The 23,454-nt window shown below is 43.0% G+C and overlaps 1 protein-coding gene across 5 annotated transcripts; it reads left to right on the forward strand.

Moving 5' to 3' along the window:
- Window positions 1–672: 672 nt before the first annotated feature.
- LOC142970266 (ras-related protein Rap-1A-like) lies at window positions 673–20,037 on the forward strand. Of its 5 annotated transcripts, none has more exons than XM_076110380.1 (8): window positions 673–786; window positions 7,086–7,174; window positions 7,870–7,938; window positions 8,238–8,294; window positions 8,862–9,002; window positions 13,151–13,294; window positions 13,640–13,776; window positions 18,963–20,037. In XM_076110380.1, exons 2-7 carry the CDS (start codon window positions 7,118–7,120, stop codon window positions 13,727–13,729), a joined length of 558 nt encoding a protein of 185 aa, XP_075966495.1. In that variant the 5' UTR covers window positions 673–786; window positions 7,086–7,117; the 3' UTR covers window positions 13,730–13,776; window positions 18,963–20,037. The 5 variants fall into 5 exon arrangements, with proteins under 5 accessions (XP_075966495.1, XP_075966499.1, XP_075966498.1 ...); XM_076110384.1 differs by having other exon boundaries at window positions 767–786; window positions 7,081–7,174; XM_076110383.1 differs by lacking the exon at window positions 673–786 and adding an exon at window positions 3,254–3,451 and having other exon boundaries at window positions 15,337–19,017.
- Window positions 20,038–23,454: the final 3,417 nt, after the last annotated feature.

The raw sequence follows: 23,454 nt of genomic DNA on the forward strand, positions 1-23,454 counted from the left end.
CTTGCCTTTGCCTATTTGACATATTTAAAACCAAATGTGCCCAACCAATAACGCCCCCCCCCCCCCCCCCCCCCCCCAATAATTTGAATGTAACAACACAAAGTCACATTTGAAGTTGGAACATAATAATTTTTGGACTTGGCTTAAACAGTTATTTGATTCATTTAATTTTCTGTCAATCTACTATTTGATTGATTAACAAACGAACGGGTGTTAGAGGAAAATGTTGAAAAGGTGTATGTGTGAAACCTAAAAATTTTAGGTCTTTCTAGTCAATTTTAGGCTAAAATTGACTAGAAAGTTGCTTGTGACTTGTGACTTATCCTCAAGGACTCTGACAATACTTGAGACTAGATTTTGACTTGGGACAGAAATGCGTATAACAGCTGAACTCATGGAGTTTGTCATCTTAAACATCATGGGCAATGCAATAATGATGAGTGACTTTACAAACAAAAATACTTCATCGTTTAGTATTTATTGCATTTTACAAGGAGTGAAGTAACTAATCCTTCAAGAATGTAAAATGTTTAAATAAAACACCTGCAAGAAATGTGTTTGCAATATATTAGTAAGAGTGAATAAAAGCAGTTTATGTGTGTTTCTACTGACAGTCATCGTTACTGTGCAGCCCCGTTATCATGCAAATGATGCGGGACGCGTGGCCCATGTGTCATGCCCTTTTAAGAAAAATGAGAAATAGTCGGGAGTGACGTCTGCTGCGCACAGAGAGGCCGGAGGCAGACTGACACTTGCGGAGCGGCGAAAGACAGCGAGCGAGAAACGGTGAGTGGAAACGCCAAACTTTACTACACGCTAAACGCGGTCAAGTAAGTCATTTGCGTGGGAGCACGACGCGTCGACACACGCGGGATAGTAAGCAGACACAGCAGGTTGTACGGCTCGTGTTATACGTGTCGGGTAAATGAGAAGAATTGTCCGCAAGTACATAACGGAGTGTGCACTCCCATTTTAGTCAAGGCCGGGCGGAAGGGCAGGTAACGCTAGCAATCGAGTCTTTCCCGAGAAAATACACCGTGGTGTGGGTTGATTTTTAAACCTGCCACGCCCGGTGGACGTGTGAGCGGTGAATGCGCTTGATTGCGGCGTGTTTGTGACAACCTAGCTGTGTTTTGAATGTACGCCGAGGAGAGGAATGTGTCGCCTAGCTAGCTCGCTAGCTAACGAGCTGTAGCTAACGTTAGCGGTGTTGAAGTGTCGGCGGCCGCAGTCAGAGCTAGCTAGTTAGCGGCATTTTGCTAACAAGCTTTGGTTACGGGATTTAGTGCAGTTGCTGGTATGAAACTAGATTGTTTGGGAACAGATGCTGGTCTCGGTTCCCTGGATTATAGACGATGTTATTTTCGTATTAATCTGTAAACTGGTTTATGATTTGAACGTAATTTGATTGATGTTATGGAAGCTAAGGGTGTAATAATCACGCATCGACGGAGTGTTGGTTACTGCTCTGTGGTGTAGGCACTGCCACAGATTGCAGGGACTTGGCATGACCTGGGCGTGATAAGCACATGCTTACTGCGTAAGCAAATTAGGTAGATTCACAGTGAGATAACCCGAGAGCTCAAATTACTTTCTCTTGTCTGGGGCCAAGCTTTGTGTCAGCCTGTTGCAGGATATTTCTGCTGGTGTGAAACGGGGAAGGTGTGTACTCCCATCCTCAAACTATAAACACTCTGCACCTCTGCTTTATTTACAACAGAATATCACAGTTTCCAAGTGAAGTAGACATTTCTCTTTTTCACCCCGTGGTTAACTGAAATGAGCCTCACCCTGAAGATTCCCTAATCTCCCCACAGCCCAGGTTTGATGAAGAGATACAGGCTGTAAAACCCACTTCCTCCCCCTCTGTTAGCAAGCCTTCTGTCTGCAGTCTTGAACAGGAACAGAGACTGGAAGAGGCTATTTTAGTAGGTAGCTACTCCTTTTCCAGCCTATCAGCACGAAGCCTTTCTTGCACTCTGGAAAGAGGATGTGGTTACAGATCAGGGCCCCAGCAACACAGATGTATTCTGCTGATGGTGTTTGTCAGTTACAGATCTTTGTCATAATTAAGTCACAGTGCAGTTTTGTGTGCCTGGCTGCAGTTTTGTTCTGACTCATAGATGGCATTCAGGGTTGTAGTGGACCTCAAAAGAGATGCGAGTACTATGTAACGAGATAACGGGAGTTTCAGAGAAGATTGTGCAGGAAGTTTGACAAGGTCTTCTTCAGTGAGATTAGGAGCATCCTCGTTACTCATAGGTCTTGGTTATCTGTTCGAGTTTGTCTTTCCCACGTGAAGGTTAGCTCTAATAAGAAACATTCTGCGAAAAGCCTTTATTTGTTTAAGCTCAGGGGTAACGTTTTATTTTACAGGCTTGTAAATTCCTAATTTACTAGGAAGTTTCCTCGAAGGAACTATATAATTTGGTAGTAATTAGAGGCAGGGTTTACTTGGTATACTCATTACTTCCAATTACCTGCTAAGATAGCTATTGTTTTTGCTATTTCTTTTGCAAAAATGTGCAATTTTGACGACGGGCAATCATGCAGTTTAGCATATGAAGGCTTAACATTTCTAATGAGATAAATTCAATAACACATTTGAATTAAAATGTATAAATTTCAACTTGCGTTGAAGTGGAGCTGTACTTTTAGGGAAATTCCTCTGGATTTCAACATCTGTTTTTAAACTCAACACAACTTGCTTAACGGACCCTTTTTCTACCCCTATAATTAGCACTATATAACAGTTATTTCCAAGACATTTTCAAGACACTATTAGGGTAACAGTAAAAAGGTTAGCTGTAAAATGAAGGGACCTTTCCATGACAGTTTATCTGCTGTCAGTAGTTTCTGGGTTATTCCCCTAAAGTTAGTGGGTTTCTTATGCTAAGCTCGGTGTGAACGAGTGATGTGAACTGTGGTTGTGGTGGAGGTAGTAATGAGTAACCCGGAGCTCATCAATATAGAAAACACAACACTCCGCCAGAGCAACTATTATCTCACCCTGGTTTTTTTTCAACCCTTAAACCTCAAGGGGTTATATATTTGTTTCCCGGCGTAGCTTCTGTAATTGTCATGTGGATCAACAAGCAAAAGAACAAGAAAAATGACGCATGTCGGTATCATGCTGCTAGCTTAACCAACGGATGTGTGCATGGTCACCATCCGCACTGGGTGGACGATACAGAGGGCAGTTGTCAATCATACCGCCCTGCTGAGTCAGGCACTTTGACAGCCTCATCGCTGTCGGATTCGCCCCACTACACCAGGAAGTTTTGCATCCTGGATTTTGTAGTTTAGCTGTGAAGCCTTCTGCTCTCTAATTTCAGTCTCCCCAAGTTTGAGACGTAGTTTTATCCAGACACGTTCGCTGCGTATTCTTGCTAGCAGCGGCACCTCGTCCAAGTTCCAGCCCTAGATGGATGCATACTTTTGGCTGTAGAGGGTGAGTGATGCAGTGATGTCATGGCGGAGCATGTTTTCTGTGGCATGTGGCTTCCCCTCGCTCCTTATTTGCTGGGGTTACTACGAGAGCAGAGGAACAGCAGCAGCAGCGTGTTTGTTTTGTGGGGAATGACGGTGTGTAACTGAGGGCAATGGAAAGCGAGAGAGGTTTGATTTTTAAAGGCAGATGTCCTTAAATGGCCTTGTGTTTGTGTCGACAGGCGTTTGAGAGAGTGCAGCGTTGTGTGTAGTTGTCCTGGTATGAAAGTTTGTAGAAAAGTTGTCGAAGTAAGAGCATTATTTCAGCCTTTTTGTAAAAAAAATACTAGTTAGGAGTGGGAAGCTGAAAAAGAACGGAGTTAAAATTAGACGGGTGTTCAGGCATTGAATCAGAAGCGGGATTTGTTTTAGCGTTGATTAGTAATATCATTTGAGTTGGGGAGAGTGGCATTTGTGTCTTGGCAAGCTTCAGGAGCAACCACTTTGTCATTCTCCACAACATGAATCAGCACAAGCTCGCTGAGAATTGTCGTCCTTCACTCCTACTCGAAGCTCAGTAAAACATGCAAGTCCTTTCAAGTGGTTTAACGCTCAATGAAGCATTTTTACTTCAAAACTTAATTGTCTTTATTCGTATGCAAAAGTTGAGCTTCACAGTCAGCTTTCCAGCACATTACCTGCTAATCGACATACAGGGGATGGCAGTTGTGTAAAAGATAGTACAAGGTTCATTTATTGTCATGGTTCAACAGGGTTGTGCAACAAAATGGAGTTCGTAGTCCCATTTTGCTACATAAAGACACATACCACCAGACTTGCATATGTTATAGTTTGGTTATTGTGTTAGCTGATATGTCTGTAACGCTTGCCAGGCGGCAGCAGGGTGAACGGGCTTTGGGCGGGGTGGGTATTGTCTTTTTATGTCCTTTGGGCTCTTCGCAGGCACCTCCTTGTCACCAATATCACTGATGCTCGGTAGATGGGTACCAATGATGTTCTGGGCGGTTTTAATCACCTGCCGTAGAGCTCCACGTAGTACTGCCCCATACCAGTTAGTAATGTCTCCAGTCAGGAGGACAAATGTTCATTTCCTAAATGAGTATTACTGTAGAACGTGTGAGAATCTGGAGTAGAAAGTCCACCACTCCATGTTGTGAAAGTGACTGTTTCCAACCATTTTTTCATGTTGCCATTTTTGCTTTGGTAAGCACCCACAATTGATTAAAGTAAAAAAGTCCTTTTTGGTTGGGTAGTTGGTTACCAATTTAATATTAAACTTATAAAACATTGACCACACAATGCTTTTGTATTTTCTTTATGTTTTGAAAATGGCATGTGGCTTATACAGTATTTGTTATAAATGTAAAAGTTGAATGAAAAGGTAATGATACCATTTTTGGAAAAAATAGATCCTGCAAATGATATCTTTCTAATCAGATTTTGCTCGACTTTTATTCCAATTTTTTCTTTACTTTAATTTCTTTTTCATAAATGCATGCATCCTTTATTTTCATCCTTAGTAAAGTGAACAACATACCCGTGTAGCAGGAAGCAAAACTGCACTTTTTGATGTGTAGCGTTTTCTATGGAGGCACCCAGCCTCCCGAAATGAATAGTGTCGGCCTCCTCTAACACCAGGAGCAACTATTCAATTGCTCACTAGTTTCTTGTAAAATGTAGGTCAGTCAGTTGAAACTTTTCCAGTCCTTTAAAAATACATTCAGGTATTTCTGTTCTAAAATATTCAAATAATATGCCTTACACACACCTCAGTTTTTCTCATCCTACGAGGATTTGTAAGCAGTTAACATTTGACAGAGTAGACGTCCTCTAAAACATCTGCAGAAGTCCCATAATAATCTCAGTTACCGTCACAGAGCGGGTTCCTGCTGGGGTCAGTCCAGTGTCCACACAGGAACCATAGCTGACATGTGAGGCCTAGTCTGAAGAGTGACATTGTCTGTATGACATTGTATGCGACACTGTGCATGCACTTGACTCTCCAGTTGCGTGTTTACATTAGTGCAGCAGGGACTGTTTGCAACAGCACTCGTGCAGCCCTGCTCTTTTCCCTTCCAATGGCTCCTCCCTGATCGTGCAAGGAGAACTTCTCTTTGTGTGTAGAGGATTACCGAGTATGAATTATTCACAGTCCAGGTTTTATGTCCCACATGGCCACTGCTTGTGTTTGAAGTTGGAGGTCCTTGGTTCCTTTGTCCACCCCTCTGAGTATTTAGAAGGAGTGTGCTCTAAAAAGAACAGTGTAGGAGGCGATCAGCTGCTTCCCAGAATGGCTTCCTATTAGCTATTTAATGGTTTGCAAAAAGGGTTGGTTTATCAAGAGAGGCTATATGTTCTCCCTTGAGACCTGATTTCAACTTGAAGCCACTTACTGATTATTTTTTATTTTATTTTTTTTGCACAGCCTTGATGCCAACATGCTGCACTTTTCAACCCATGACCGAAAAGTTCTATACTCTGGTTTGGGGATCGATTGCTTTAAAGTGCAGTCGAAGAAATCAGAACTTGGCAGCCTAAATGTGGTACAGTTAGGCACAAGGATGGTGATTGCCATTTACTGTAGCTCCCATAATGATGGCGTCACCTTACCCGAGTCTGCACTGTGATGTAGTATTACACTCTAATCTTCATTTTCAGTGCAGGAACAGGTGCTGAAAATGGGGAGTTCAATTTTTCACATGTATTGAAGTAGGGTTTCAACAAATTATTATTTTCATTATAGATTAGTCCAATAGTTATTTTCTCGAGTAGTCATTTGGTCAATAAAAAGTCAGAAAATTGTGACCTCTTCAGACGTCTCGATTTGTCCGACTGGCAGTAAGTTCAGTATTCAGTTTTCAGTATTCAGTTAACAGTCGTAGAAGGAAGGAACCCTGACGATGTTTACGTTTGAGATGCTGGAAACGGAGAGTTTTGGCACTTATTTTCTTCAAGTCCTGAAAGTTTGCAAAGAATCCGAAATCCCCCCCCAGTTCACCCAGCCACAGCCCTCAGTGCAGTCGTCTCTCTGAAGCCCTACACACGGTGACCCAGTTGGCTAACCCAACTGACTTTACGCCACAATGTGTGCCAACGATTCGAAGCCTCTGCATCCCAGTCGAATATTCCCCTCCCCTCAGCTATTTTTCGTCATTAGTCGAAAACTGACAATAGTTTTCTGTTTTACAATACCAAAAAGGAGTGAGTGACTAAAACATCTGACAGCAGGGTGTGTTTTGTTGTGTGAAGGCCAGATGATTGTGTCAGTAAGAGGAATATCTGCCAGATCCATGTATCCTCATCATCTCCCCTTCAGTTCCCCCTCCACTCACACACACCACAGCTGGTTTGTGTTAGAGAGGGGTCACATACTCCTCACCTCCTCCACCCTGAAGCAGCTCCACTTATGGGTGTTCCCTCCATTGTTGTGCTGCTTCTTGTCCATAACCTCCAGGAATGACTAGAATCCTTCCTTCTTAGTGTGGAAAAACTCACAGACCAGGCTGGGAAAACTACTTTGTTTTGCTTCAAAAGTTGGATCTTGTTTTTTGTTTTGCTTTGTTTTTGTTAATCTACTTTTGCACCTCACTCATTTTGTCTCTCCCATTTTGCCTTTCTCCATTTGTCCAGTGCAGACTGTTGGGCTGTCCGGTGAAGCAAACCCGCCATGCGTGAATACAAGCTAGTGGTGTTAGGCTCTGGAGGTGTGGGCAAGTCCGCTCTGGTGAGTATTCACTTCTGAATCCCCCCTCCCTCCCACACACACACACACACACACACACACACACACACACATGCATCTATACACACACACACACACACTCTCTCTGTGTCTGTAGTTCTCATCCATTTGTCAAGGACTGACAGATATGCCAATTCTAGGCATGCCGTTGGTTCTAGATATACATATTTTCTCCATTTTGATGATGAACAAACGCAAAATCCTGAACTTTTATGCATCTTCTTGTCGTTTCAAGATTGTGAGGAGACCGTAAATGTCTGTGAAATGTTGCGTACTCTGCTTAGCTAACCTCAACCAGGTGTCGGAGTTAATCCCTCAGACTGGCAGGCTGACATGCTTTGAGCATAAGACATTATCAGGTGAACTCGCTCTACCCCTAATGTCAACCTACCATGAAGCACAGTGCTTCATGAAGCACACTCCTAACGTAGACCTCTTTTATTTAAATTTATGTGTCTCATGTCTATAAGATGAATCAGACTTTTTTTTTTTCTTGCATCCTGGCTGGTCTGACTGGCACCACCATGAACATCCTCTTCTTCAGTTGCCCTGTCGAGCCGTTGTGATAAACACAGCGAGGACACATGACACTTTTGCCGCTCTGGATGATGTTTTGTTCCTGTTGCCGGCAGGTCACATTGATCTGACGTTTGCTCGCTCTGTGTCTTCTCTTGCAGACAGTTCAGTTTGTACAGGGAATCTTTGTGGAAAAATATGACCCGACAATAGAAGACTCGTACAGAAAGGTGAGTGTCCCTTGGGGGGGGGGGAGGGGGAGGTTGAGTGGTGGATAGGAATGAGCTGATTGTTAGCAGCTGCTTTGCAGGTTCACATCATGATATTGTTTTTTCTCATCGGACTCCCTTCGTCTCTATTTTTCTGTCCCTCCTTTTGTTTTTAATTCTTTGCTTTTGTCTTTATGTATTATCATCTCTTGCTTCTATCTCATCTGTGTTGGATTTTGCTCTATGTAGTATTTTAGATTTGGAATATTATGTCTCAATTAAAATAAATCATATAATCTGTTTCCTTTTTTCTCTTGCAGCAAGTGGAGGTAGATGGGCAGCAATGTATGCTTGAAATTCTCGACACAGCAGGCACAGTAAGTGAACACTATACCCCTGAATTCTCTGTTGATACTCTGTTTTACTGTGATTAAGGATCCCAGAGTCACTGTATCAAACACATTTTAGGAGGAAAACTGTCCATTTGACATTCCTCCTTCTGTTAAGGGATCAGTAACAGAATCCTTAACATTTAAACTTACTAAACAGCAGCATGTTGACATTTAGCCTCACAGCTATGGCTGTTCATGTAGGAATAGCTCTTTCTTTTTGTCCAGTGTGTGTGTGTGTGTGTGTGTGGTAATTTTATGTATGTTGATGGTGCAACATGCATGTTCATGCTTGTTTCCTGTGGAAACTCTGAGGGCGATGATAGTTCACCTACGATGCACAATGGTGTGACTGTGCTGTGGAAAGACTCGACAGAGATGCAGCACTTCCACTGCAGAACATCTGTCACTATATGTACTGAATCTCAGAACATTGTGATTTCCTGTTACGTGTTGGACTTCTACAATAACCATTCAAGAGTTTTTACAAAATGCCAGAGAACATGTGACGGAGCTCATGACCCGTCTTTCCTCTTCCTGTTCCCCGCTGTGTAGGAGCAGTTCACAGCGATGAGGGACTTGTACATGAAGAACGGCCAAGGCTTCGCCCTGGTATACTCCATCACAGCACAGTCCACCTTCAACGACCTGCAGGACCTGAGAGAACAGATCCTACGAGTAAAGGACACAGAGGATGTAAGTACACAGTGTGTGCACCGCTTACATCAACTCGTCCACATCTTCAGAAAACCTTTTCTCTTTTTATTTTAATTTTTTATTGTGGTAGAAACACAGAGTGGAAAACAGTGCAGAAATGTTCCCGGCTCCACACTTCTGTGTTCTCAGCCGCCTACATTGTTCGCCATCTGATTGCACTGTTGCTATGGTTACCATTTTAACACTGTAATCATCTCATGCCGGTGTTTGCAAATTTGTATTGCCTCGACATAAAGCGCAGGGTGTCACGGTGTCATTTTCTGTGTAGTGAAAACAATGAGAAAGCCCTTACTGATGTTTTGTACGTAGCCTAGCATAAAGATTAGCATCACGGAGGTCCCTCTGTGGTTCGATCACTTCATCTGTGTTTAACATGGACACAGAGCCAAAGTCCCCACTAAGCTAAGAGTCTGGTAAAGGGAGGGGAATGTCTTTGTCTCACAAGTGGATGTTCAACCCTTAATCTTTCTTTCTTTACACCCATATGATGTAGTTTTCTGCTCCAAGATCTGTAGCAGAGGAAATAAAGAGAGCATGCGTCATGTCATTATTGTGCTGTTAGTTGGAAGCGCAGTTCTACTTTACTGAATCTCTTTTGAATTGTGAGGCTGTAGAGTGAGTGAGTCCTGCATCCCCTCTCTGGTGGGACAGATAGTGCGTCAGCAGGATCTCAGATGCCCTTTTTTGGTGATCTCAGATGCCCTTTTTTGGTGATCTCTGGAGGGAATGAATGTTACCATAACCCTCAATCTCTCTCTCTCCCTCTTTCCTTCCCTCGCTCTCTCCCTCTCAACTATCTCTGCAGCCTGGCGCTGAAGTTTTACACTCTTTTCTGTGCATCTTTCCTGCTCCCTTTCCTCTGTATCTAGTCCAGTATACTCTCGTTGCTCTTTGTCCCCCCCCCCTCTTCGCTATGGTCTCACTGTGGTCTGGCACTCTGCGGGTGATTGGACTGTCGGCGATGAAAGGAAAGCCTGAGCCCATCAGAAAACACACCGGATTGTGAGGCTGTGGAACATCATTAGAGGCTTCGTGGTTAGGGAACTGAGGTTAGCCTCAGGCGAACAGATGGATTGCAGGATCAGCGGCTCCTCAACTTGCAAGAAAACAGTTGACGTCCTTTTCTTTCTCTGTGGTCCCTCTGAATATTTCCCCAGTTTGTGTTTATCCGAGTGGTACAGCCACTCTGTCGGCTATCAGTCCGCTGGTGATTCATCCCTTCACCTATGATGGCCGTGACATCTGTTTATCTCTCCTCGCCCCTTGCAGGAACACACGACCAAAGGAAACGCTTAACGTGTTTTCTTTCTTCTTCTTTTTTCCATCCAAGAGGACCGTTTTCTTATTAGGAGAAAGCTTTCGTGCTATTGCTAACGCAGACCTTCTAGCTGCTGCTGCAGCTGTTCTCGTTCTCGGCTCTTGCACGCACCATTTACTGCAAAGCTGGCAAAATGTACAGACGCACTTGATATTGCCAAGCTCAATTAACAAGCCTTTTAAAATGACCGTACATTGATCGCAGTCGGGCCAAATTCCATCTCCTTAAAGAAGTCATTAAGAGAGGAGAATAAAGTGAATGAGTAAATTAAAAGCTCACTCCTCTTACTTCCTTCCACAGTTCTTACGTAAGAGAGGTCTTATGACTTTTCTGGGCCGTCTCTGCTTGTGTGACTCCGATGGTGCTAAAGCCTGACTCCGTGCTTGTGACTCACTCCTCCATTTGCATCGACTGGCTCCATTAATTTAAGCTGCTCCATGCTCCCCCGTTCTGGGTTCCCCACAATCCGATCATGCCATCGTGGGCGGGACAGGACCTGTCTGTAGCATGTTAACGGCGTCTGAACGGATTCTCTGTGGGCTGCGTGGATTCTTCCTCCAAGTAGGCTAATGCTGCCTTGTGTGCTGCTGACACTGAACATTTTTGGCTTCCCTGCATACCTCCATCCTACCATCCCCTCTCTCTCTCCATCCTTTTCATCCCAGCTCAGCTCACAGTTTGTGTTAGGAGGGCATACCACTGGTTCTCCCAGGACCCCTGGGAGAAATGTCGTTCAGCAGTCCAGTGCGAGGGCTTGTTTGGATATCAAACATCAAGCAGCAACCTCCACGAGGTTAATCTAAACATTGCAGTTTCCTGTCGTCTGCCCCACAGCCCAGAGAGAGCGAGGGAGAGAGGGAGAAATGAAAAACGGAGCCTGGAACAGTCATACTATGCCTTTTAAAAGTATTACATTTGGCCATACTGCTGTCAAACAACCTCTGAACAGTAGACTTGGGAGAAGGTCTCAGGTTTGAGCAAGCTAGCACATGTTGGGGTACAACCATGTTGCTTAGAAATATCCAGTTTTTCCAGATCCACAAGACCCATTTGGGTGCAGTTTGTGAACCAGGAGAAGGGAGCGAAGGCAGGATTTCCCATGCATGGATTTATTTGTTGCCGTCCCCACCACAAATAGATTTCCCCCAGCTGATATATTATTGGCGCCTGTTGTGCTGCCTGCAACATTTTCCACTAGTTGATTATGTCTCCTGCTTGTTAGGCTGCGCCACAAACACAAATATCCTGGGAACCCAAGAACACCGAGACAAAATGCTGAACTCTTCCTCAAACTTGAGCCTGGAGCCTTACTCCGTTGTCATATAGCTATAGTAAAGTTCAAGCGCTGAATGAACGCAATCTACACAAAGGCGCATGCATACAGTCTCGCACTATCGTGGAATCCAGCTGAAATGTTGGAAAACATTCAGGAAGGAAAGCGATGTTATCCCGGCAGGGCGGGGCTGCCGTGACTTCCTCCGGGGCCAGCGTGCTCCCTAGATAGACGGTCAGGAAACAGCAGGCAGGATGAGACGCATCCCGACACCCTGACCGCCCGCCTGTGACAGTCGGCGCTGAAGTTTTGCCCAGATTATTCTCTCTTCCTCAGAGAGTTTTGTTTATTTTTTGACCTTGGTTAAAACGGCTGATTTGAGGCACAAAAGAAGAAGTGTTGGGTATTTCTGGGAAATTCCAAACCCAGATCCACTTCATGTCGGTGGTTGTGTTCTCAGTTAATGCTTTCCTTTTTATAAAGAAACAAAACTAACAGAAACTGCATTAATTGTGAGTTCATATTGATTCTTTAATCTCTTTTGTCAGTGTTGTGCAACCCAATTGATTTTCCTTCTGCCGTCCCACGGGGATGGATTGATTTCCTTGATTGTCTTTGTGCCTCTTTAATCCAGGTTTTAGATTTAAATTAATGGACTGCTTAGCTGTTAACAAACATGTGTCCACATGTGGACCCTCACTGACTTTAATGTCACCAGTGTGCTCGAGAAGAGCTGTGCCTATAAGGTTAGATTTGTTCTTTCAAGGGAAGACGTTCATTCATCACACACACTGATGATCGTACGTAGAGGCATACGAAGACGAGTGGCAACAAGATGCCGCTCAAAGCTTTGTTGCTTTATTTAAATCTGTTTCCATCACTTACTGCACGTTGTCTTTGATACACCGCCTCTCTCCATCCAGGCTTTATGTCGTATTCTTGGCATTCTTCTCATTTGTTTTATGCACAACTTGAATGCACTCTTTGAATCCAAACATGCATCCTTATGCGTTAGCAAATTTAGAATCGTTTTGTTAAAAGGAAGAAAAAAAAACGTTTTTCATGAGTTCAGTTGTTTTCTAAAAAGTCTAATTTAGATTAGTGTCAACACGTTGTAAATGGTAGCTTGCAATAACTCTCACTGTCCCCTTGTTCCATCACCTAGTTCCCTTTCTGCTCAAACCCCTCGACTTTTCTATTGTCTCATTTTTAATTCTCCTCTTTTACCAAAGATTGCTCTGTACTTGCTCCCTCTTCTCTCCTTTCTACTCTATTTATTTTTATGGGCTTACTTGTGAACCTTTGGGCGTACCACTCAAAATAAAGTAACACATCTGTGTTTAATTAAACCTTTTTTTTCCCCATAGCTTCAAATCTGTAGTTTTTATTTATATATTGATGTATTAATTTGAGCACAATCTTAAACACTTTAGAAGAGAGAATGATGTGTTTTGGTTGCATGTATGAAGTTTATTTAGTTTTTATGACTTAAAATCACAAGCTTGCCTCAAAGGGATCCTTGCTGTTTGTCCTCAGGTGCCGATGATCCTGGTGGGGAACAAGTGCGACTTGGAGGATGAGCGTGTGGTGGGGAAGGAGCAGGGCCAGAACCTGGCCAGACAGTGGAACAACTGTGCCTTTTTAGAGTCCTCTGCTAAGTCAAAGATCAACGTCCTCGATGTGAGTGTACACACACACACACACACACACACCCCACTGGTGGCCCTCCTGTTTTAAACAACTAGTCTTCAAAATACCAGCCGCAATATTACATTCATCTCTCAGGGAAAAGCTGACCTAGTTGTAAAAGGGACCTCATCTGAGTTTTATTTTTGTGTTAACAGTATGATTATACCTGCTACTCAGTGCTACACCCCTTAAACTCAATGTGTGTAAACGTCTGCATCAATGCATAATAGTGAATGCTTAAAGGTCCCACAGTGTGTAAAGATGTTCCTTGTATGATAGAGATTTTATCACTGTATTTACTCACCGACACTTTTCTCTTTGTCACGTCATTCCTAGATCTTCTACGACCTGGTCAGACAGATAAATAGGAAAACGCCAGTGGAAAAGAAGAAGGCGAAAAAGAAATCCAACTGTGTGCTGCTTTAAAGACCCCCACACCCCCTCCTCCAGCCCCTGCAGCAGCTCTGAGCCAGGTGTGTGTGTGTGTGTGTGTGTGTGTGTGTGTGTGTGTGTGTGTGTGTGTGTGTGTCTAAAAGCAGCTCAACTATTCATGAGGTCATGATGCATAGGCAGGCTGTCGGGTTAATTAGTGTTGCATAATAACGTTGATCTTTCTACATCATCTCAGATGATGCTGCTCACATCAGTGGTAGTTAATCATTCATCACAGTCTATTGTGGGTGTGTTTGCCTGCAGTGAAGTGAAATGAGTCTGTGTAGCCTGGTGTTGCATTGTGTCATCGGTGGTTACCGTCCCGTCTCAGGCTCAAACTTTCACCTGGTACTGGGAACCTTTTGAGGAACTCACTGAGTTTTGACTGCAGGAACCAGGGTCTAAATGCACATTTTACCCCCCAAAAACCGTATTTCTTTGTTTGATAACATTATAGGAAAGTTGGACTTTGCTGTCCGATTCCCAACTAATTATAAAAAAAGACAGATTGCTCGAGCGAGCCAAGCGGGCAAGTGGTAGAAGAGACGGACAGCGCGGCGGTGTTGTGAGCAAAAGACAAAAACAACCAAAAACCTTTTCACGGCCGTCGTTTAAAACCCAGATAAATAACCCTAAAACTCAAAAGATGAGGCCGAGTGTTTCCCCCTGCGACCACCAGCAGCCCTCGCCCTGTGGCGTGTTGCTTCTTTCATACGTCAGCGGACCAATATGCCTAATCTTCACTGGTCTTTAGACCGTTAAGGTAACTCGGACAACACTCGGCTGAAGGAACCAGATAGTTCTGTCGACTAAAATTGCCAGGAACCTCTTGGTGGTAAAGCGGCTTAAGAAGGACTTCAGCACATAAGGAAAAAGAGACGGAGCAACAGATGGTGTAAGTGGGAAATATTTACTTTATTCCTAATGAACTGACCTCATTAACACTCCACCTGGTTTCATCTAACTGGACCCAGTAGATGTTAAAAGTGTTTAAGTGTTGCAGTTATTTCAGGGCACCTTACTGGTGTTGAACAGTGTGATCTTAGTCTATTCTGGGATGAACACGTAGTTATTGTTCATAGAGGAACTATTCCATGTGATGGATCAGATGTCCCATGTGTGGGACATGTCTGGTCCCTTTTTCTAAAAATGACTGCAGATGTCATTTCTTTGATGCTGATTAGTTACAGACCCAGTTAACGTTTCGGGGCACGCCAACATCCCGTGAGTCAGCCTTCAAAAGTGTGAAGTGCTTTCATTTGCAATTTTTTACTTCTTCGTTGCTGTTGAATGAGTGTGATGTGTGATGGCTGGCTTTAAACGTGGACCTCAGCAGACTGCAACAGCTGGTAAAGTCTGAGGAAATCCGGATCTGTCATCAGGTTGTTTCCCAGGAAAATTAGAATCGCTTCTTCTTCTTCTTCTTCTTTCAGTGTTTTTTACATCTTGGCCCGTTTGTTGTAATGAGGAAGTCTGAAAAAAGACTCTCTCCGTAAACGAGGCTGCTGATTCCCGTCAAGCCTTCTAAACAGGTCAGTTTTAGACTGGCCTTGACTGAATTTACTGTGTGTGATGCACTAATTCATCTTCATCCGTACTAGGTGATGGATTGCAGCTTGACAGTACAAAGGAGCTCCGATCAATGCAGCCCTATTTGTAAGCATTGGTAGTTGCATTTCTTTTCACTCTGCTGTAATTGTACGGACATTTTTCTACAATTGTCCTAAATATGCATTTTAATTCAGCTACAGGTTGTCAATTTAAACAAGATCTTCTGTCATGATACAGAAACTTTTGCGCTATATTTGAATCCTGTTATGTATCCTAATGTTTTTGGAGAATTCAGCTGAGAAACTGTTATAAATAAATTAAAAACAATGTGCGTATTCGCTTAGTGTTTCGGATCGGACCCAAAATGTAATAGGTTCCTACCTCGCCCATGCTTCACTCTTCCACCTTTCAAAAGACATGAAAATCAGGCCGGCAGTTTTTCTTTGATCCTGCGGACAAACAAGCAAACTCATCTGAAAACACAACCTCCTTGGCGGAGGTGACACGGTAACTATTTTGTAACTTAAATACCCGATCAAATCAAGGAAGCTCATCACATTGGTACCGATAATGCCTAAATTACCATAACTCATATTAATTTATAATAATGATTAACACAGAAATGGCAAATGCACAGTCACCCGGTATGAGCGGTGAGGCATAATCCAAGCGGGAGACGTTTTTAGTGCTGTTCACATTAACCAAAAACCCACTGTAGGTCGGAGGTCACTATGAGCTCCTGATAAGATTTAACCCGGTTAACCCCACCGCTCGCCCACTTACAAAGTCCCGGTAAGAATGTTTCCACTCTGATGTGGAAAGTTTCCTTTGAAAGATGACTTTAGGTTCAGTCAGTTGAGCAAATCTTGTGAGATCTCATGACGTGTATCCAGCCTCACATGGAGATTACAAAGCTGGGCCTCAGTATTTCCAAACGTTGACGGTGTGAGCCAAAAGGGGTCACTTTGCTTGGAAAGAGCTGTTCCCCATGGCCACTCTCAAGGTCACTCAAGGTCAGGGTGAAGAGCCTCCTCGAAGGCATTCATAGAGCGGCACCTGGATGTACGTAGTAAAAGTGAAGGAAGTTGTTGTGTGAGGAATGAAAAAAAACAGAGCTGGACGGAAAAGTTTAAGCTTTGCCTGCAAAGGGGTGTGATTGTCTGATTGTCAGTGGAATGTTACGGCAGATGGTACCTCAGCTCAGTGACTTCTTCATCGGGACACTCGCTGGATCCTCATCGGCAACTAAACAGAGGAACGTCCTTTCTCTCCTGTCAATTGTACGGCGCAGTTTTGCTGGTTGACATTTAAAAAAAAATCTGTGTCCAGTAAATAAAAGATGTTCTTGTAAGATGTCCCGTGTTGCACTAGTGACTATTCTACGGGATCAGCTCGCTTGGAACCTCGACCGAGGTGGCACCAAAAAGAAAAGAGAACCAGGTACTCTCCGCAACCTTTTCTAACAGGAAACCAAAAACACAGAGCTGAGTAGAGCTGTGCCGTGCCATGCATCCTCAACACGTAGTTGGCCCGTGTTTGTTGATTGTACAGGAGCCTCTGCGCCTCATGCGTCCTTCTGTTTTGTACGCCCACTGCTTCTGATCAGTGAGCCTAATGTTCTACAGGGTAGCAAGATGAGAAGGGAGCTGGAGGTCTTCGCTACAAGCCGTATCTTCTGTGGGTGTCGACCAGACTGAATCGTCCTAGATGACGACACTTCACCATGTTTAGGGCTGCTGTCCTGTAGCTGACCCCCCCCCCCCCCCCCCCCCTTTTTTTTTTTTTTTATATCTGAGTGAACAATTAATTCCTTTCAGGATTTCAGTATCCAATAATTACTATATTCTCCGCTGACAGCATCAAAACACGAAGCCCTTCTGCTGAACTTCCTGTATTGAGAGCGATTATTCCCTCTGGTGTGATCGCTTCATTCTTCCCATAAAATTCTAGCGTCCGCGTCCCTGTAACATACAGTGCACTTAATATCACAACAGACGGGTAAAGGATTCTACACTAGACCGTGTGATCTTTGTGCGAATACAACTTTGATATGGCGGATAACGTGGGATTAGTAAAACAGACGGCACCATTGTGCCCAGCCCAGACATCAGGGTCGCTAACCCACCCACTGCGTTCCTCGTCTGAATCCATCTGTGTTGGTCAGTTAGTGGTCCGGTGTGTGAGACTGGGGGCCTCTGTCAGCCGGCCCTGGGGCGGTGTCTGCCCAGTGAACCAATGCTAATGGGATTACAGCGCCACTGTTCCACTGCTCACAACACACAAGCTCATACACTGTAGGGGGGGGGGGGTACAGTGCCAGCCTCGGACAGCACCGAGAGAAAGCGTTAATGGGACGTTTCACTTTGTACAACATGGGCGTTTTCCAGTTTGCTGACCTCATGAGCCGCCGGTCTCTGATTTATCCGTCACCGTCTTCACTGGGACAGAAATTGACTCGTAGCTGAAACCTGATACGATGGTGTATTGATTCTTAGTTAATCGATATAGTCGGTATTTGCAGTTTTGTAGACTTTTTAAAACTTGTATTATGCTGGATAGAGGCAGTTAAAAAGAAGCAGTTTGTCCTTAATGATCGAAGTGTAACCGTGTATGTGAGACTCATGCTAGCACATGTAGCAACAGGTGGCCTTCTGTCCCTCCGTGTTCTCTGCACAGTGTTGAGTCAGATGTGCCCACATGTTGTTTTATCACCTCAATGTGAGCCTTTGCAATTAGAGTTTATAGACTTGCTAATTGTCTTTTTAAACTTTGAAATCTCAAAGTTGGATGTTACTCCAGCTGTGAGTTAAGCATGTACCTCTCTAACGGACTACACAGTGAGCTCTTTCTCAAAGCAGGAAAAGCACAGGTGAAACCAACGGTGTTAGTTCTGGCTGCGTACCATTCAAGGGCCCCAGATGGGCGTGCCAGTGAGCTGCAGTAGCGTGCACAATGTCACGGCCCTGGAACATTTGATTGGAATGCAGACGTCTTTTAATATTGTCAATAACAAATGTGTCTGCTGGGAAAAACCAGTCAACAGACGTATACTTCCAGGACTGGTCTGTGTTCCCTCAGGCTTTGTTGTTAAAAAAAAAAAAAAAGGACATTGGGTCAACCCAAAAATAAAGCATTTCCATAAAAGTTTACAAACGAATGAATGTGCCGACGACAGCCGCGGACGCAGTCCTTGTGTTTTCTGGTTGTCCGTCTGTCCGGTCCGTTCTCATGATGTCTCAGGAACACCTGGAATGAATTTCTTCAAATTTGCCTCAAACGTGGATTCAAGGATGAACTGATTTAGAGTTTGGTGGTCAAAGGTCACTGTGACCTCACAAACCCTATGATGCCGTCGTCTCCTAAGAATTGATGTGCGATGACATTTTGGACAGACGTGGATGTGTGTTGTGTGCAGATTGTGAAGCCCCCTGAGACAGATTTGTGATATTGGATAAAATGATCAGGATAAGAAATAATGTCTTTCTTCCTTAACATCAAAATGTATGTGAATAGTGACCCTGATTTCTGTTTTCTCCTCCTACGTTACACTGCTACGCCTCCTCCAGATGTAATGTCATTGACCGGCCACTAGAGGGCTCTCACAGCTGGTCCATGGTGTTTTTGTAAATCCTAACCAGGCTATGAAATGAGGACTTACCACTGTGCTGTCTTACAGAAATGCTGTAATGAAGAACTGTTGCCCTGCTTGGAACGTGCCAGCGTTCCAACAGCCCCGCCCACCCACCCCCCCCTCCCTCCATCAGCCATAAAAACGGTGAAGCAGCTGACTGAACTACTCCTATCAAAGACGAGGATGATCTACACCAGAGAGAGAGATGGGGAGAGTAAAGACAGTAAGAGAGAGAGATGACTCTGGTCTCTCGCCTCCGAGGACCTTCCTCTGTGTCTCAGTTTCAGTGTGAACCCTGAACGGACAGTCTCTATTTTCTGCACCAACAAACACCACAAACTTAAGATGATGATGATGATGATGATAAAAGCCTCTGAACGTTTAAAAGAAAAAGTGTCCATGAGCCGCCTACATGGCCAGAGACAGCCCCCTTACTCTCTTTCTTTTTTTTGACAGATTAACAAAAAGAATATAACGGTGTTAAAAAGAAGGAAAACAAAGTTGGAACTTGGATTCAGTATTTTTCACCTTTTTCATTATCAATATTGTATTTGAAAGACATGGAAGTTGACCTATTTTTAGTTGTATGATTATAAATATTCTTCAAAAACAAGCATGATAAAATGCATCAGTTATTAAGTGTAGATGTTTTCAAGTGGAACAGTGAGAATTATTTTATAGCCATACACCTATTCTCCATGCCAGTCATGTCAGTGATGATAGATCAAGGTCTATAATATGAGTTATTTTTATTATATATATTTTTTTCTTTGTTCGCCCTGTTCATGGAATTCTCTTCTGCGAATATCTCTCTCTGATGTGACTTAATTTTATACTCAGTCACTGGGATTTCATAGCTCCCATAATATATTCTAATGCCATTTTTTTGCATATTAATGCTTCAGAAAAATGAGTCTTTTATAGAAGAAATATGGGGAAAAATAAGGATTGATTTCTATGTCTCTTGAAGCTGAAATATATTATACTAAACCAACTCTAATAATGCTTCTGGTGTTTTTCTGTCAATGATGTTCCAGCTTTTATGGATTATTAAAGTACATTTTAGTACATTTTCATTATATTGGTCAATGTATTTTTGTGAATTAAACTTTTATCCAAAGCAGATTTGACTTATTTGAGAAGAGTGAAATTAAAAGATGTTTTTTATTTTTTTTTATTTTTTATTAAAGGGTTGGAAACTTCATATGGGACCAACATAGTAATTGTGGGGACATTTAAGTGAGCTGTTAAGTATTGTTTCTACACCGTGAAACCAGTCTTGTCATTAATCAACAGATGCCATAGAGGGGACAGTTTACGTCTAATGACCACTGGGTGTCAGTGTATGAACAGAAGTGTTTCACACATTCAGAGGGAACTGATTCACAACTTTCACCCCAACAGCCGGTTATATAATGTGGAATAATGGGACAATAAATCACAATGAAAGTAGTGCTTCGTTGTCGATAGTTCTTCTTTCCAAAAAACCTGTTGGTTTTGGAAAGTTCCCCTCAGTGTTTGTGGTACGCTGAGCCGCCACAGCCTGCTTTAATTCTACTTCCTCACCTGAAAGACGGGATCGTCTGTAATCTTCTTTCACTATTTTGCAAAGTGCAAAGGAACGCTGAGGGGATTTACAAAAATGTGAATAGATGAACGGTTGAAGGCTACATTGAATATATTCTGTGATTTGTTTAGTGAAATAACAGCTTAGGTGTCTTGAATATCAACTTGAAGAAAGATAAATCACTTTGTGATTTTGAGTTTGATAACAGCTTAAACTTACTTTAACTCTTGTACATAATCACTTACAAACTTAGGCTCCTGTTTTCAAACCAGGAGACGCAAACGTGATTACAGTTGGACTTTAAACAAGACTTACTTTTGAAAGGACACATTATTCCTTTTACAAAGGAAAAGTTGACTTCTTAAGCCGATTTTGCTGTAATTGTTTCAATAGTTGTATTGTGATATATTTTTTCTGAAAAAAATCAATTGAGAAACGGTTGATGGATTTAAAAAAAAAAATCAAGAATTTGCACATTTAGGAAGTGAAATGCCTGACAAATAAAGGCACTTCATCTCACACATACCATAATACTGTATATATGGTCGCATCAACTCTTCTGTATGTTATATTTATATGCCAGGAGTCAAAATAACCTGACAGGCCGTGAGCAGGAGCACTTTTTAAACGGGGAGAGAGAGAAAAATGCTGCATCACCTAAGCTCCTTATGTCTCAGAGGGGCACGTGTCGAGCAGAGGAGGATGCTAAATGTCTGCTGGTGAGAACGGTGCAGAAGGGATTAGAAGGTATGACTCACTTCTTGTTTTTTTACTCTTATCACCTACACTGCAGCCTTGATCGGGCCCTTAATCCCTTTAGTGGCTGAGAAGCGAAGTAATACCAAAACACTTTTGCATTCATTATCCTCTCTGTGAAATAATGCCCGCTGTCATCCTCCAGACTCCCCTGGCTTCTGAGGTTTCTTCAGCTTCTCCATGTCCCCGAGGACAAGCAGGAAGGCTCTTTGGTACCAGGTGGGCTCGACTCAAATCAAAGCGCTCTCCTATGATCCTCGCTAGTATGCAGCCACTGGAGCTTGTTCAAAACATGGTTTAATACGCTTAATATTTTACATATCCTTGGTTCAAAATTGGGATATTTTAATGCTACAGCAAACGATAACATTTTAGTGTGCTTCACACTTTGTAGCAACAGCTTCTGTACCTGTTCAAACATGACGATACCCCGATGAACACAGGGAGGTTCATAAGGAAAGTGTTCTGCTGTAGAAGTAACAGAGTAACTCCCAATGGGACAGAGGCATCGTTGCCGTTTCAAGCGTTCTGTTTCACATTTAATTTAAACCATCGCAGCTGGTGTGTATCAGCTGTCGTTTCCTGACACCTCTAACTGCTCTTGGTGACGGTTTTAAAGTACAGCCGAAACTTGATACTCCAACACTGCCTCTGTGCCATTTGGAGTAATTTGACTTTTGTTTAGCAGGTTTTATAAACAGTGGATCTCCTGGTTTGATCCCCCACCCCATCAAACACCGTTGGGAAGAACGGGTATGCGTATTGGCCAACATCAGTGCCCAACCTCACGGTCTTGGGGCTGACCTGCAGCCAGATCCCAACATCTTGTGTAAAGCCTTCCTGGAAGAGTGGAGGTTATTATGGCAGTATATTAATGCGCTGATTTTGGAATAAGATGTTCAACAATCACATGTAAAAAATTCTCAACAACTATTGGACGGATGGCCATGCCAAGACGTTCATGTTCCCCAGAGGATGACTCTTATTGACTTTGGCGATCCTCTTCTTTTCTTTTGTTTTTGTGTGAAATGTCTCAACAGCAGTCGGTCTTCTGTCCCCGGATGACTTGTGGAAACTTTGGTGAACCTCTGACTTTTCATCTAGCGCCATCATCTGGTCAAAAACGAATGACATCCCCATCAGCATCAGCTGTGCTGAGAGATGATAACTCATGCAAGAGATGTCACACTTTGAAGTGCGCAGTGTCTTCTGCACACGTCAACCTTTCTTCAGTGGAAAATATAAAGTCTTACGGGTGGCACTTTTTGTCAAAAATTGCCGTCTTTAAGCCACTGAATTACATCTTCAACACAGTTTGAGGTCTTGATCGTGCACTGGCAGCATAAAACACTCTCAGAGATTGCAACAATAAATTTGAATTCTAAAGGAGGGGCCTTCAAACAACAGCCATCATTCATCCATTCAAGGCCCCTGAACCTATTAGAAAAGATTATATATTTCATCTGTAATGTCATCCCCATATCCCCCCACACACACACCTACACACACACACACACACACACACACACACACACACACACACACACGCACACACACACCCTCTCTCCTTCCACTCGCCAGATCAATTAGCAGATTAGTGGTTGTGTGGGATAGATTGAAGGCCTGAGCTCAGGATATCATCTGTGTCTAATGCATTTTCTGGAGAGGGAGTGAACATGAGCTTCACTGTCAGGGGACTATTGACAGTTTGGAGTGCAGGGTTACGTTTGCCCTCCGAGGATTCATCATCTGCCATTTCCTGTCTGTAATTTATTTACTTTGATCATGCCCACTGAGGCTGTATTGATGTTTAGGTAATTATCTAATATTCCATATATTTTAATGCCAGGTTCCCCCTTCCTTCACTATGTTGTATATATGTTTCACATGTAAAAGGCTGTGCAATATATTTCTTGAATTTCCTTTCTTTTGTGCCTTTTTCTCAATCATTTATAGTGTTTCTCTACTCATTTTCTCATTCATGTTGTTAACATGGCTATAACATTGCTTTCTGTGATTACACATTTTTTTCTTCGTATTTTTCATTGTTGACTCAAATTATTAAGGATTTGATCGGGTATTTCTGTGCAAGATTGTACTACTTCTGGACTATATTTTCTCAATAAAATATACTGTATATCACATATATATCTTTAGATATGCATACATGGTACACAGACTACCCTGTCTGCTCCAATTTAAAATGCTTTTCAT

Source organism: Anarhichas minor, unplaced genomic scaffold (genome assembly GCF_050575085.1).
Source record: "Anarhichas minor isolate MPS153535 unplaced genomic scaffold, ASM5057508v1 ptg000043l, whole genome shotgun sequence".
NCBI lineage: Eukaryota > Metazoa > Chordata > Actinopteri > Perciformes > Anarhichadidae > Anarhichas > Anarhichas minor.

What these genes read in the sequence shown, in the direction of transcription:
- LOC142970266 (XM_076110380.1), top strand. Translation starts at nt 7,118, where the DNA reads ATGCGTGAATACAAGCTAGTGGTGTTAGGCTCTGGAGGTGTGGGCAAG. An exon ending in GTGTGGGCAAGTCCGCTCTG is followed by an intron (nt 7,175 to 7,869) that starts GTGAGTATTCAC and finishes CTTCTCTTGCAG; the next exon opens with ACAGTTCAGTTTGTACAGGG. An exon ending in GAGTAAAGGACACAGAGGAT is followed by an intron (nt 9,003 to 13,150) that starts GTAAGTACACAG and finishes GTTTGTCCTCAG; the next exon opens with GTGCCGATGATCCTGGTGGG.